At 38.5% G+C, this 12,677-nt stretch overlaps 1 protein-coding gene across 2 annotated transcripts in view; it reads right to left on the bottom strand.

The window, feature by feature from the left end:
- Positions 1-12,677, bottom strand: part of KCNQ5 (potassium voltage-gated channel subfamily Q member 5) — a 745,242-nt gene that overhangs the window by 236,511 nt on the left and 496,054 nt on the right. For both annotated transcript variants that reach the window (XM_068281488.1, XM_068281487.1), the window contains exon 2: positions 1,918-2,008. In XM_068281488.1, coding sequence (XP_068137589.1) covers positions 1,918-2,008 — 91 coding nt within the window. The remainder of the gene's footprint in view (positions 1-1,917; positions 2,009-12,677) is intronic.

Here is a 12,677-nt window from a genome sequence, read left to right as displayed (position 1 = left end):
AGTTTGAAAGTGTTGTCACTAAAGTGGAATAAAACTCTGACATAACATTCAATAAAAATGCGTTTTCCTACTTTTAATTACCCATACAGTTATCATATTTGCTTTTGTGCACAAGTAACATTGTCCATTTACAAATTACAAGTTCCCAAAGTAGAGTTTATCTGCTCTGAAAGCTGTCTCATCTGTCTGTACTTGTCAGCTCTGAGCAGTTGTGTGGCTGCATGTGGCTGCATGTGTAACTAATTGTAACAACCGTGGAATGTAAACAAAAGATAGTCTTATCTCCACTTCGGATTGGATTGTAAGGGACTTTCCATGGCAGAACAAAGTGCTGTGTTTAACTGTTTGAATGCTGTTCTGCTACAATTTTTTGGGGGTGATAGTCGTTTTTAGGCTGAAAATAATCTTTTAGCGCAAAGAAGAAATGCTGAGTTTCAGACCACTTTAAGATGGAATCACTGCCTCCTTGTATTTCATGCTATGTTAATGTTTTTGTCAGAAGTTCTGGAAGCACAGCTGACCTCAGGGAATTGGTTTACTTGAATGTGCACAACTGCACACATGTGGGGTAGATTGTGTGCTTCTCATATTTGTGGTGTAAGCCATAATAGTCTGTTTTAAGAAAACATTTGTTTCCTTTGTCAGCCAACAAATATTTTCCATTTGACTTCACTGGCCACAGATACAGATATGGCATATTTTTAAAATCTGTTCTTTCAGAATTGACTAATTAAATTGACAGGGTGTAATAAGGACAGCATACGTTTCTCCATAGAGCTTGTGATAAAAAGAATCACCGTTAGTTATCATCTACCAACTGATCTCCTGTCTTAAAGTCAGCTGTTGTCGATGGAATGTCCCCCTTTCCGATGGTCTAAACTCTTCTTTGTTAGAACTCCATGTAAGCTGTTTGTTTGCAGGTGAATCTACATTTAAAACTAGAAATGTATGAATTTTGTTGGAATTAAATAAGATTGCACCTGTGCACCTAATTCTGCATTACTACTGTTATCATAATGGTTAATGATGTGCACAGTAGTACATAATTGAGAGCTACTACTGTTATCATAAAGGTTGATATTGTGCTTATTTCCAGGTAATCTGCATCATGCCTATGTATTTTTGTAATAAAAAAGAAACTGGTCACATATTTGCCTACAGATTCATGAAGGTTTCGCAAACCTGTGGTAGTTTCACAAAAAGTTCAGCAAATCTGTTTTTGAAACATTTACTCAGCTGCAGCGATGAACAACAAGGCTGATAATATTTTCGCATTCATTTTTGCAAAAATAATGTAAAATTTGATTTTCAAGAAAAAATGCCTTCAAAATTAATTTTTTAATATTTTTGCAATTTTTCAAGTTAAAAGGTGTGATTTTCCAGTTTTTGTGTTTTTTTTTCCAAGTTAATAGGAGTGATTTTCACGTTTTTTTGCAAATATTCCAATTGGGCAAAACTTGTTTCCTTTGAGCAAATTGCAAAAATACAATGTATTTTCACAAATATATTCTCAAAATCGAAAATAGATTTTCAATGCAAAAATTACTTTGGCGAAAATTTGCAAGCAACACACCTACTTAGACTGCCATGGAAACAATGTAACTGTCACTGATAACTAATTACAGGTAATAAATCTATAGTGTGGTTGAGTGCAGGGAACAAATTAAAAAAAACTGATTAGTTCAACATTTGTCTGTGTGGGAGAGGAATAAACATTGAATAGCTAAATGTAAAATATTTGTTACAGGTACATAAGGCTATGTTGCTAACACCAAAATAAGACTATGGGATTCCATAAATAGGTGTTTAGGACTAGAACTATAGATCATTAGCACAACATCTAGTTTTCGCTTCTGGTTTGCTTTATTTGCAAAGTCCAGTCTTGGCGTCTGTTTAATATTATAATGTATCACTTACCAGGACAAACAGGCAGTATGAAGCTTGTTCTTGATGTTCGGGGATAGTGGAAAACACTGACAAAATTAAGCAGCTGAAGACAAGAAGAAAGCTGAAAACACAAAAAAGAAACACAAACATCAAGATAGGTTTCTTACAGACAGGTTTAACATTATAATTCATGTATTCTTCCTAGAGAGGGTAAATAATATGCTATTGCTAATACCCCACTGTATACTGTATACTTCCATGTGCTTCATGTGAATTGGCTCAGTTCCAAGCTGCATATTATTTGCATGATATCTGCATGGCTTGGGAATTATTAGCATGTGATTATCCATCTCTAACTCTGCCATATATGTTTACAACATATATTTAATTGTTGCATTTAAGTGGTAATTTGTGAATTATTTAGCTAAATACTATATTTTATAATCAGAACTTGCCCAAAATAGGAAATCCACAGACTGAATAACGTTGTATGTATATATTTTAATCCATTAGCAGCTTCAATAGAGTTATCTGGTTTGAGATAAGAGCACTGCTTTTGACATCAGTCGGCAGAACGCGTTGTGCTGTAAATTCTTGGAATGCTTTGATCTCTCCCTCTAGCAGAAAATGTAGAAACTGAAAGCAGAAGTCCTCCGTTATTGTCTCACACTGCTCCCCAGTGATTAGTGGCCATAAATACACATTACAGCAGTACTTATTAGAAGCAAGAAAATGTAACAAATTAAGAAATAAAAAAGATGTTCTAAAATAAATTGGTCTGGAGCACCTGCAAGCCTCTAAATAAATTGACTTACAAATAGGAAAAAAGTCAGCACCAAATGCACTAGCAGGACCTCAGTGTGACGGTTTCAACTCCAGTGGTGTGCACTCACTAAAGATGCAAATCCATTCAGCAATACGAAGAGCAGACAAGGCAACAACCACTATGCTCAGGAATATTTTATTGGAACACCATCACCAGCACAGACATCAATAAGCAGCTAAGTGGTTGGTGCCACGTCTGCTCTTCTTATTGCTGAATGCTCTAAATAAATTGGCTGCTAAAGGGTTAAACAAATCATGTCCTTCAAAGAGTGCCAAGTACTGAATTACTTCCAGTGTAAAAGACAGAGCCTGTCATGTCAGGCTCTGTCTTAAAGCGGTATAAAACCCTGACATAATATTCAATAAAAACATGTTTTCCTACTTTTTATATGCCATACGGTTAGCATATTTGCTTTTGTACATAAGTATTATTCATTTAGAAATTATACATAAGGCTGTTTCTGAGCGATCCACCCGGCGGATCGCTCAGAAACAGCCTTATCAGTCTGCTGACAGACTGTACACACGCTCTACTATCGCTGGTACGCCCGCCCAGCGGGAGGGTCCGACTGACCCGTCGTTCCAGACTATCAAGCGTGTGTACGAGCCTTAAAGAGACACTGAAGCGGAAAAAAAATTATGATTTTATGATTAGTATGTGTAGTACAGCTAAGAAATAAAACATTAAGATCAGATACATCAGTCTAATTGTTTCCAGTACAGGAAGAGTTAAGAAACTCCAGTTGTTATCTCTATGCAAAAAAGCAATTAAGCTCTGCGACTTTCAAAGTCATGGAGAGGGCTGTTATCTGACTTTTATTATCTCAAGTGTATTTGAACTATTTACTTTTTCTCTGCTATAGGAGAGGTCATTAGTTCACAGACTGCTCTGAAAGAATCATTTTGAATGCTGAGTGTTGTGTAATCTGCACATATTATAGAATGATGCAATGTTAGAAAAAACACTATATACCTGAAAATAAAAATATGAGAATATTTTCTTTGCTGCTAAACTTCTAGTAATTATTCATAGTACACAACCAATTCATTATATTATATATTTTTTTTGCTTCAGTGTTTCTTTAAGTTGCATCACAGCATTAAGAGCAACTAAACCACAATAACATGTGTGGAAGAAGTTGTTTAACCCAGTAGGGTCAGTTTAATCTCACTCCATGGCATACAGTGCTTTTGTTTTCAGAAATCTGAATTATAAGCAATAGAAAATAATAATGGGGTTAATTTACCTAAATAATCCTGGAGTTACCTTTTAAAAGATTCATTTAACCATATGGCAAATCAAACAAATAAGATCATCTACAGATGGAAGTCACTGGTTGTTGTTCTAATAACATGGCCAAAGCTTAAAATAATACAAGAAAAAACGGCTTATATAATTCAGCTTTGTCGCACTTCTTAGACTTTCCGTATTAATTATCCAAAGTAAAATGAGGTAGACATGATGTGAAATATCCCCTCACTGCATTTCCATAATTTATTGAATTACGTTGTGGGATTCTTTGGATCATGTCTAACTCTTATAAAATTTTCATTAGAGTATATTAATCAGTGTGACAGTAAAATCGTGCATAGAGTTGTTTTTTCTGTTCTGTCTATGCACCATTGGGCTTCTAGCAGTCAGTCAGCATTTATTCCATACCGGACACATTGGGTAAAATCTTGCTGGTTGCTGACATCTAGTGGGTCTCATTGCTTGGAAGTAAGGTAATGTGTGTGTGAAGACAGTCTAGCAGATTCACTATGTTTGTCTTCAAGCTTCTATAGATATTATAAAGTGGCCAGGCAGACAGGTTCAATCCAGCTGCTCTTAAGGCATTCTGTAGGCCAACTTAGCCTGGTCATGATACAGGAATGAACCAAAGCTTGACATAGCTGATATTGGTGTCTTTAGGAAGGGTAAGACAGGTGAGTAGTATGAGAAAACAGATTCTCCCATGCTTACATCAGGGTGAGGGATGGATGATATTTGTCAGTGGGATAGGATGCCTTCTTACATAATCAGTTTCACCAACAGCACAAAGCATGTAGTCATCCCCTTAACCCCTCAAAGATAAGTGATCAGTCCCCAATCCCCCCATTTTGGCCCACAGCCATCTCATATCTAAGAGTAACTTTATTGTTGTTGAGTAAGAGTATGTTTATTGTTGTGGTGCACATGTATGGCACACTCCTCTGATTAAATATAGAGACAAAACTGAAATAAAAAAAATAATAAAAGCTGTCCGGAACAATAAAAATCCTATTCTTTTTAAATCTCTCTTATGAGATTTTTGAAGTAAAGAATCTTTACTTGTTGCCCTTGGAAATTCCCCACTGTTTAGCAGCCATTAGCAGTCTCAGAACCCTGATGCACCCCTGGCAGACACCTACAGATATCTTCTTTTTTGCTGGTAAAGAATGCGCTAGAGCAGACCTGTCCAACATTTTTTCATAGAGGATTATTTTTACAGTAGCACCAGCTCACGGGTTAATATTGGTTTGTGTCAATCTGCACTGCCCCTATATTCAGAGAGTAAAGAAAACACGGGATACAGGAGCTTGCTGAGTGTAGCAGTATGACCACCACTGGGGGGTGTGCTACAAACATTCTTATTTACTGAAGAGGATGCCCGGTAGCAGCCATAAGGCATAAGACTAATGTGGAGAGAAACTGTCACTCTTTTTGTGTTTGTAATCAGTTTCTCTCTAAACTGTGTGTGTGCAAGGATGGCGGGGAGGGGGGTGTTAGTGTAGTATTACATAGTAGAGATTACATAAAATTGCAAATGGGTATAGTGGTACCGTGTGTGTTTCATTTTAACACACCACAGACTTTAGAACCTACATGAACATTTAACATGACATATGTCTAGAAACTATATTCACCAGCAAGGGCGGATATATACTTTCATTGCCCCTAAGTCAAGTATGTTGTGGTTCCCCTTTTTTATGCAGCAGTACCCCTCCCATTCCATATGCAGCCCCCTCTTCCCTGTCTTTCATCCATGTACTGTTGCCCAGTGGTATAGCTAAGGAGCTGTGAGCCCTGATGCAAGTTTTACAATGAGGCCCCCCAAGCACTCTTTACATAACAATTGATACGGCGCACCAAAACCTGCCAAGGGCAACTACAGTGTCAGAGGTGCAAGAAGGGGATGGGGAATAGTTTGTTAATGATAAGCACTATTTAAAGTATCTATAGAAGTGATTATTATGAGCACAGGACCAATAAACAGCTAATACTTTTGTTGAGGAAGAGCCCCATGGGGCGCCTCTGGCCCAAGGGCCCCGATGCGGTCGCAACCTCCGCAACCCCTATTACTAAGCCCCTGCTGTTGCCTCTCTCTTTCATGAACAGCTTCCTTGAGCATCAGTTTCCCCTTTCATGTGTTGTGCCCTATTTTCAGCCTCCTATTCCATATGTAGCAGCCCCTCTTTCATGTCCAGGTGCCCCCTTGGGCTTCTGCTGCCAACGGCCCAGATCCATATGCCCTTTCTAGAAATCTGGCCCTGTTTACCAGCATGGTGGACAAACCTTGGTTTTATAGCACTGTCATGCTGCAAGAGACTTGGGGGCTTTTCCCTCCACCAGCCTTCACTGGTTATACACTGATGAAGGCTGTGCCACTTTGTTTCAGTTCTGGCTAGTGGTGCATTGTTTCTTGCCTGCAGTTTCATTCATGTTTTTTTATGAGTTCAGCTTTTATTGGTTAAATCTGAGTAAATGAATGCAAATACCACATACGGGAATTCAGAAAAGAGCACTGAAATATTCATATCTAATGCTCATATTTAATTGAATGTCTCTTCTATTAAAATTAAATATGTTTTTTGAAAATGCATAAAGAATTAACATCATTTAACCTAACATCACCTCTTGTAAACTTTACGGCTGGCTGATTGAGTCTGGAACGTTCATAATTAAATTCCATTTGAAATGGAGCATTTTGTTGCATTTTCAGGTTGCCTTGTTTTTGGGTCTATCACAGAAACAGATGATGCTCTCTTTACTTTGATACACTCCAGAAATCAAATGCTAATTATATTTTCTTTCAGTCTACAATTGCCCATATACCTTGCAGTGTGTGCCATGTGCTGGATGAGCATCTAGTATACAGTCCTCTGCAGCATTAATCAATGGGCAGTTGTTTTACAGGATTTGGATTTTAAACATGGCCAGAGTCATGCCTTTGAACAATGCCAACACTGGTCTCTGGGATGGAGCGATAAGAGAATAACTTGAATGAGCACATGGACAATAATGCTAAAGGAAAACCTTAAAAGAGGTGAACTTTACCAAATCCAGCTCTGTTCTTGATTTTGTGTATCAGAGCCGTGTAAAAACTGTACTTGTCTCGGCCCATAGACACCATATTAAGGCAAGGCTGCAAGACTGAAGGGCCAAATAATAACAAAATAATACCATACACTTGAAAAATCAAAAATATGAATAAACAAAAAAATGAAGGAAAGTTTTTAAGGCCCTTAGATCATGTTAAAATAGTATAAAACATAACTTTTAAATACAAACTTCATAAATACAAAGAAGGGACAACATATAATAAAAAAAAGTCCTTACTAGGTCTCAGGGGTGTAACTAGAAATCACTGGGCCCCCCTGCAAAACTTTGGATGGGGCCCCCCCAGCTGTCATTGCTGGAGGGGGGATCGTTAATAGTAGCCCATGGTGAGGGGGGGAGTCGGGGCTCCCCCTCCCCGCTGCTGTTTGTGCATGCTCCCCCTTCCTGCACCTCCTCCTGCCCCTAGAAATTGCCCTAGAGGGCCCCAGAGCCAGGGCCCCCCTTCAGGCTTCTCTTCCTAAGGACCCCCCTGCGGCTGCATCCCTTGCAGGGGCTATTGTTACGCCCCTGCTTGGTCTCACCATGACCTACTATAGGACTCCCTGAGCTGCACACCATTTGGTGATAGCCACACTATTTCTGACCCTTATTTTGGACTATTAGGATTTGATTATCAGTCCTCCAGTCCTCCAGTGATTAGCATTGACAAATAATCTGTATCGATAAAATCTGGTTAGAACTCCACTGACCAGATGGAAATGACACCTGCAGCATTTGAGATGTGGAGTTATATTGTAGCCCACATACTTGCTGTTTTAATTGCCTACTGCCACAGCTTTTGATTTTTTGACACTTTGTCTCTGAAGAAGCGACAACGGTTATAGCGACAAAATGCATTAGGCCATTGACTATATTGTTACGTGGCATAAGGACTGTTTTTATTATATGTTGTCACATTTTTGTATTTACAAAGTTTGTAATTAAAAGCTATGATTTATACTCAATTAACATGATCTACTGGCCTTAATACCTTCCCCTAATTGTTTGTTTATTCATATTTTTGACATTCATTAGAGGGGTGGCCATTTTATTACTTACTATCCCTATTCACACTTGAAAAATGGAACAAAACCCTCCCCTCTTCCTGGCAAAATAGCTGGAAATCTGACACAGCTGATATCATCCTTCACTATAAGGTATGGTCATGATATCCGCCCCAGAACCACAAGGTAGAGATTTAATGGTGCTTTTAGTGATGTTCATTAATACCAAGGTACAATTCCTGTTACTATTGCTACAGCATACTTTTTAATACAGCTCGTAAAATACACACTTACATGACATCATATCAGTAATTAATAAATGTCAGTTTTACATGATCCATCAATACATAGTATCTATGCACTGCATCTTGTCATGTCTTATATAGTAGAATGCTGGCATATGAAACTTAGCCACTTCTTCAGAGGCCAGTGATCAATTTGTGTCTCTACAAAGACATGGATGCCATCAGCATATGCAATGAACCTCATTTGCCAGTAAATATTGGCGAATAGTTGTCAGTCTATGAAACAGGGGACTATGGATGTGACCTCAACAGCTGCAGGGTACTATTAATATAAGATTGTAGTAAGCTTATATGTGCTATGTAAACAAAACCTAGTGGTAGTCCGGAGGTGTCATCCCAGAAGAATGCTGTTCTTGCCACCTGTTTGGTATTTGTGTATCACCACTGGAGTCCAATGTTAACCTTTTGCACTCAAAGTCCATGCAAGCAGCTACTTGGGATACAGGCAGAGCTAAAAAAAATCAGGCAGTGCTAAAAAACAGTAAAGATGATAAAAAAAAAGAAAAAGGAAAAAGGGATTCCGCTACACCGGTGGCTGGGTGAAAAAAGTCTCCGTTTATTGCCACATCAGTGGATACACAGCATTAAAAAGCTCACGCGTATCGGAGCTCAAGGCTCCTTAATCATAGCTAGTAAAGATGATAAAATGGAGAGTATTAGTCCTAAAAAAAAACAGTAACAGGTACCCATGTGAGATAAACGTTCTCACTGTAAAAGTTAAAATCAGAGGGCTTTGTCATATGTAGCACTGAAGGGGTAACATACACCATGTACAAGAGTGCTTCACATTTGCGTATAGCTTACAGCATTCTGCACAACTATACCTCACTTAGGTGGGTGGTGTGGTTTACCATATTATTGTGACTGTGCATGTGAACAGCTCACTAGAGCTGTTAAATATTCCTACTTGTGCATAAGTTCAATAGCATCTGGATCTCTTTAATATTCATAGTAAACAGGTCATATAAAAGTAAAGTAAGGAAGAATAATTTGAATGAGGCTTTATGATATTTACATTTCTGACAAATCCCAGGGTTTCTTCACTGGGGGATAGGGACCAATGGAGATGCTAGCTATAGTAAATAAGGCCAAAATATAATGAAATCTGTTTTGAGCACGCTTGTCTTCCATGCTGAGGCATTAAGACGCAGGAATATGTCAGCTACTGTTACTAGTGCTTTTCAAAGAGGTAGCATGCTTATAACAGTATGCTTTGAGTGATACAGTTTCCAAATGGGTTGACAAGCAATTGTGGAAACATTTACAAACTAAAACATCGCCTAGCTTGGCATGCCTTAATGTCCCTCTAGCGTAAGATCTCCCTTAAAAAGTCATCTTTCCAACATTTCTCACAAACCAGATAGCGCTGGCCAGACATGGTGGAAAATAATTGTTTAACAGTTTTGATAATGCAAGCCATACGACTTAAACTTTCCACCATTTATAGTTTTAGCTTGAGGTGTTTACATAGGAAAATGAGATATGGCAAAGGTTGTTACCATTTGTTAAATGTGTTTGACAAGTGCAGTATAGAGGACAAGATTTCTTCCATAGACCATGCCTAGTATAAACTTCAATTAGAATGATATAACCTTCTGTTCCACAACATTGTCTGCATCTCAGCTATCACAAAATGTCTTACGAGTATATAAACCCATAAAGTGATTACAGTAGCTTACAGAAACAATTCTGTTAAATACCCCTGAACTGTTTACTACTGCATCATATAAGAACATGATAACTAAATAATGCAGAGATTTAAGTGGTAAGCCCTGTCACTGTGTGGCACTGGAGACCTGTGCTCACTTTCTGCTTGACTGTGTACAATGACATTTTTAATGTTCTTTTTAAAGCCAGGCTACAGTCTATCATTACATCGAATTAAAAACCTGTGTCCAAATGCCATATTGGTTATATAGTAATCCTACCTGCCTTTTGCCCCAATGTAAAGTAAGTAATGTCCACCCCTGGTCACTGTTTCAGCTAGTAATGGAAGCTACCATCTTGCATAATAATGTCATAGCCAGTATCTAAAGTCAGAACATAGAGTCACCATTGCAAACCCAGAATCATGTGCAAGGCATAAAACACTGAGCAATGCAAATTTTGATATCATCCACACAATATGCACTAACAATTATCTATCTATCTAGGTCTTTAAAGCCCATTAATCAAGCAAAAAATAATTACTTCATATTGTTTTCTCATATGCATCCTTGCAAAACCAGAAGACTGGCAAAAAAATTTTGATGTTTTTGGCAGCTTCAAACACTGCATATGTACACAATTGTGCATGCACCTAAGAGCAGAAATGTGCTTGCTAAGCATTGCCTCCAGACAGTAGCCAATGGTGGAAAATAGAATGATGGCAGTAATGGCAAAGCAATGTACACCATGGTGGCTGAGATATATCACAGTGAAATTGTGAACTACTGTGTACAGATTCATATTTATTTCACAGTTATATTCTAGTGACACTTACATTTTATAAGATCAGGATTATGTAACAAAATGTATGTGACACCAATAGGGATCTCATATTGATTCAAAGCAAAAAAGACTGATTCATCAGACAAGTCCAGCTACAACATGCTTTGAAGGAGTAGCAACCACACATAACACAACAAATTCATCCATGTGCAGTGCTGAGCCAAAGCAGTAAAATTATATTGTGTAGCCCAACCCCACGCCCCCCCTTGTCCAAAACTGGCTGTGAACAACAGAGGCATGAACTCTAAGACTTTTGAACGTCTCCTGTGCTATGTGGAACATAGAGAGCAGCTGCAATATCTAATGGTGTTTACATATGCATCCCTCAATTCCTAAATTCCTCAGGAGGCAGTTTGAGGTTGATATATAGATGCGTTGCTAGGCTACAGCTGAACATTATGTTCTGTTGCTATGGAGAAAGAAGGAGGTGAAGCCTGAAGCGCTGCCAAAGAAGTCCGGAGCTCTGGCAGCTGTGGCCTGGTAGGTGGCTGCTGGGCTGGGTGCATGCAATAGAGGTGGGGGTGGCCACTGAGCTCTGGACTTCTTTGGCAATGCTTTGGGCAAAAACCGCCACAGCAATTTGCGGATGGGGTAGGTCGAGTATAAAAAAAATCACATTTACAGGTCGAAAGCTATTAGATCCCAAACCAGTACCGATCAGCAGTGATAGATGGTTTTCCACCGCTCCAGCAGCTGAGGATCATTTGGGGCACTCTGCTGGCAGCGACTGGCATTCAAGCAGATGGATAATCACCATACCGTATACGCCATGCTTGTGAACAGCGCATAAACCGCTCAGTGGATCAGTGGCTGTACCACACAGTAAATGTGCTATTCAACAAACTATGGAAACCAGAGAGAGCTATTTTCTTTTCTATAGAAGAGATTCTAGGTTCAAGAAGTATTATTTATTATAGGCAACAGAAAAATGCAACTCATTTCAAAATAATAAATAAAATGATAATTCTCTTACAATCATAAGTCGAACAGCAATGAAACAAATACAAATAACAAATACAATAAAATCAGCTAAGGTTAATGGACTGATTAGTAGGTGAGGATTATATTATACTTCAGCTGTTGCAGAGGTAGCATGAGTGTAAATACAGCCAAGGTTCTTTGGCTCATTACCATCTTCTGTGTCTCAGCATCCTGTTGATTTAAAAGATGGATAAAATGAAGACTACCGCTCTTACACTTGGGAAACAAAGCATGAATTATGGATCCTTTGCACATTTACAGCTCTAAATTAGTTAACATTACTGCTCTGAAAACTCTGCAAGCTTTTTGTTTTATCTGCTATTTTTTTTTTTCTGTTCTGTTTTCTGCACAAATAAAAAAGTAATTGAAACAGATCGGTATTTAGACTCCGGAGATGTGTTTTGCATCTCTTTATAGTAATGCCACCTAAATTGAAATCTCTTTATTGCTAGGTTGACAGTGCTGGCGGAGGTATTTTAATGCAGGAAGGAAAGACGGAACAAAGAAAACAGATCCTTTACAAGAAATGGGCTGCGCAGTCAGACTTGCTCCGCATCAAATGACTATGCACTGTCTAAATTTAAAGCAAATGAACATAGCTTGGCAATGACATAAAACCCACCCTGACACTAACCAGGCACCATTTCTAAATGCACTGTAGCCGCATTGCCTATTGCAGCTCCATCTTCTGCTAGACTCAGCAAAACTTTCCATATCTCAATAGAAGGCCTGTGGTGAGTTCTGCTGAGAATTATTATTGTGTATTTTTATATATGTATTTACATGGAGCTGACATCAGCAGAGTTCACAGTCATGGCGCGGACTGTCCTTGGCGGAGCTCGCAAT

Source organism: Hyperolius riggenbachi, chromosome 4 (assembly GCF_040937935.1).
Source record: "Hyperolius riggenbachi isolate aHypRig1 chromosome 4, aHypRig1.pri, whole genome shotgun sequence".
Taxonomy (NCBI): Eukaryota; Metazoa; Chordata; class Amphibia; order Anura; family Hyperoliidae; genus Hyperolius; species Hyperolius riggenbachi.
Note: the sequence above shows the minus strand (reverse complement) of the source record. Positions and strands in the feature narration are given on the sequence as shown.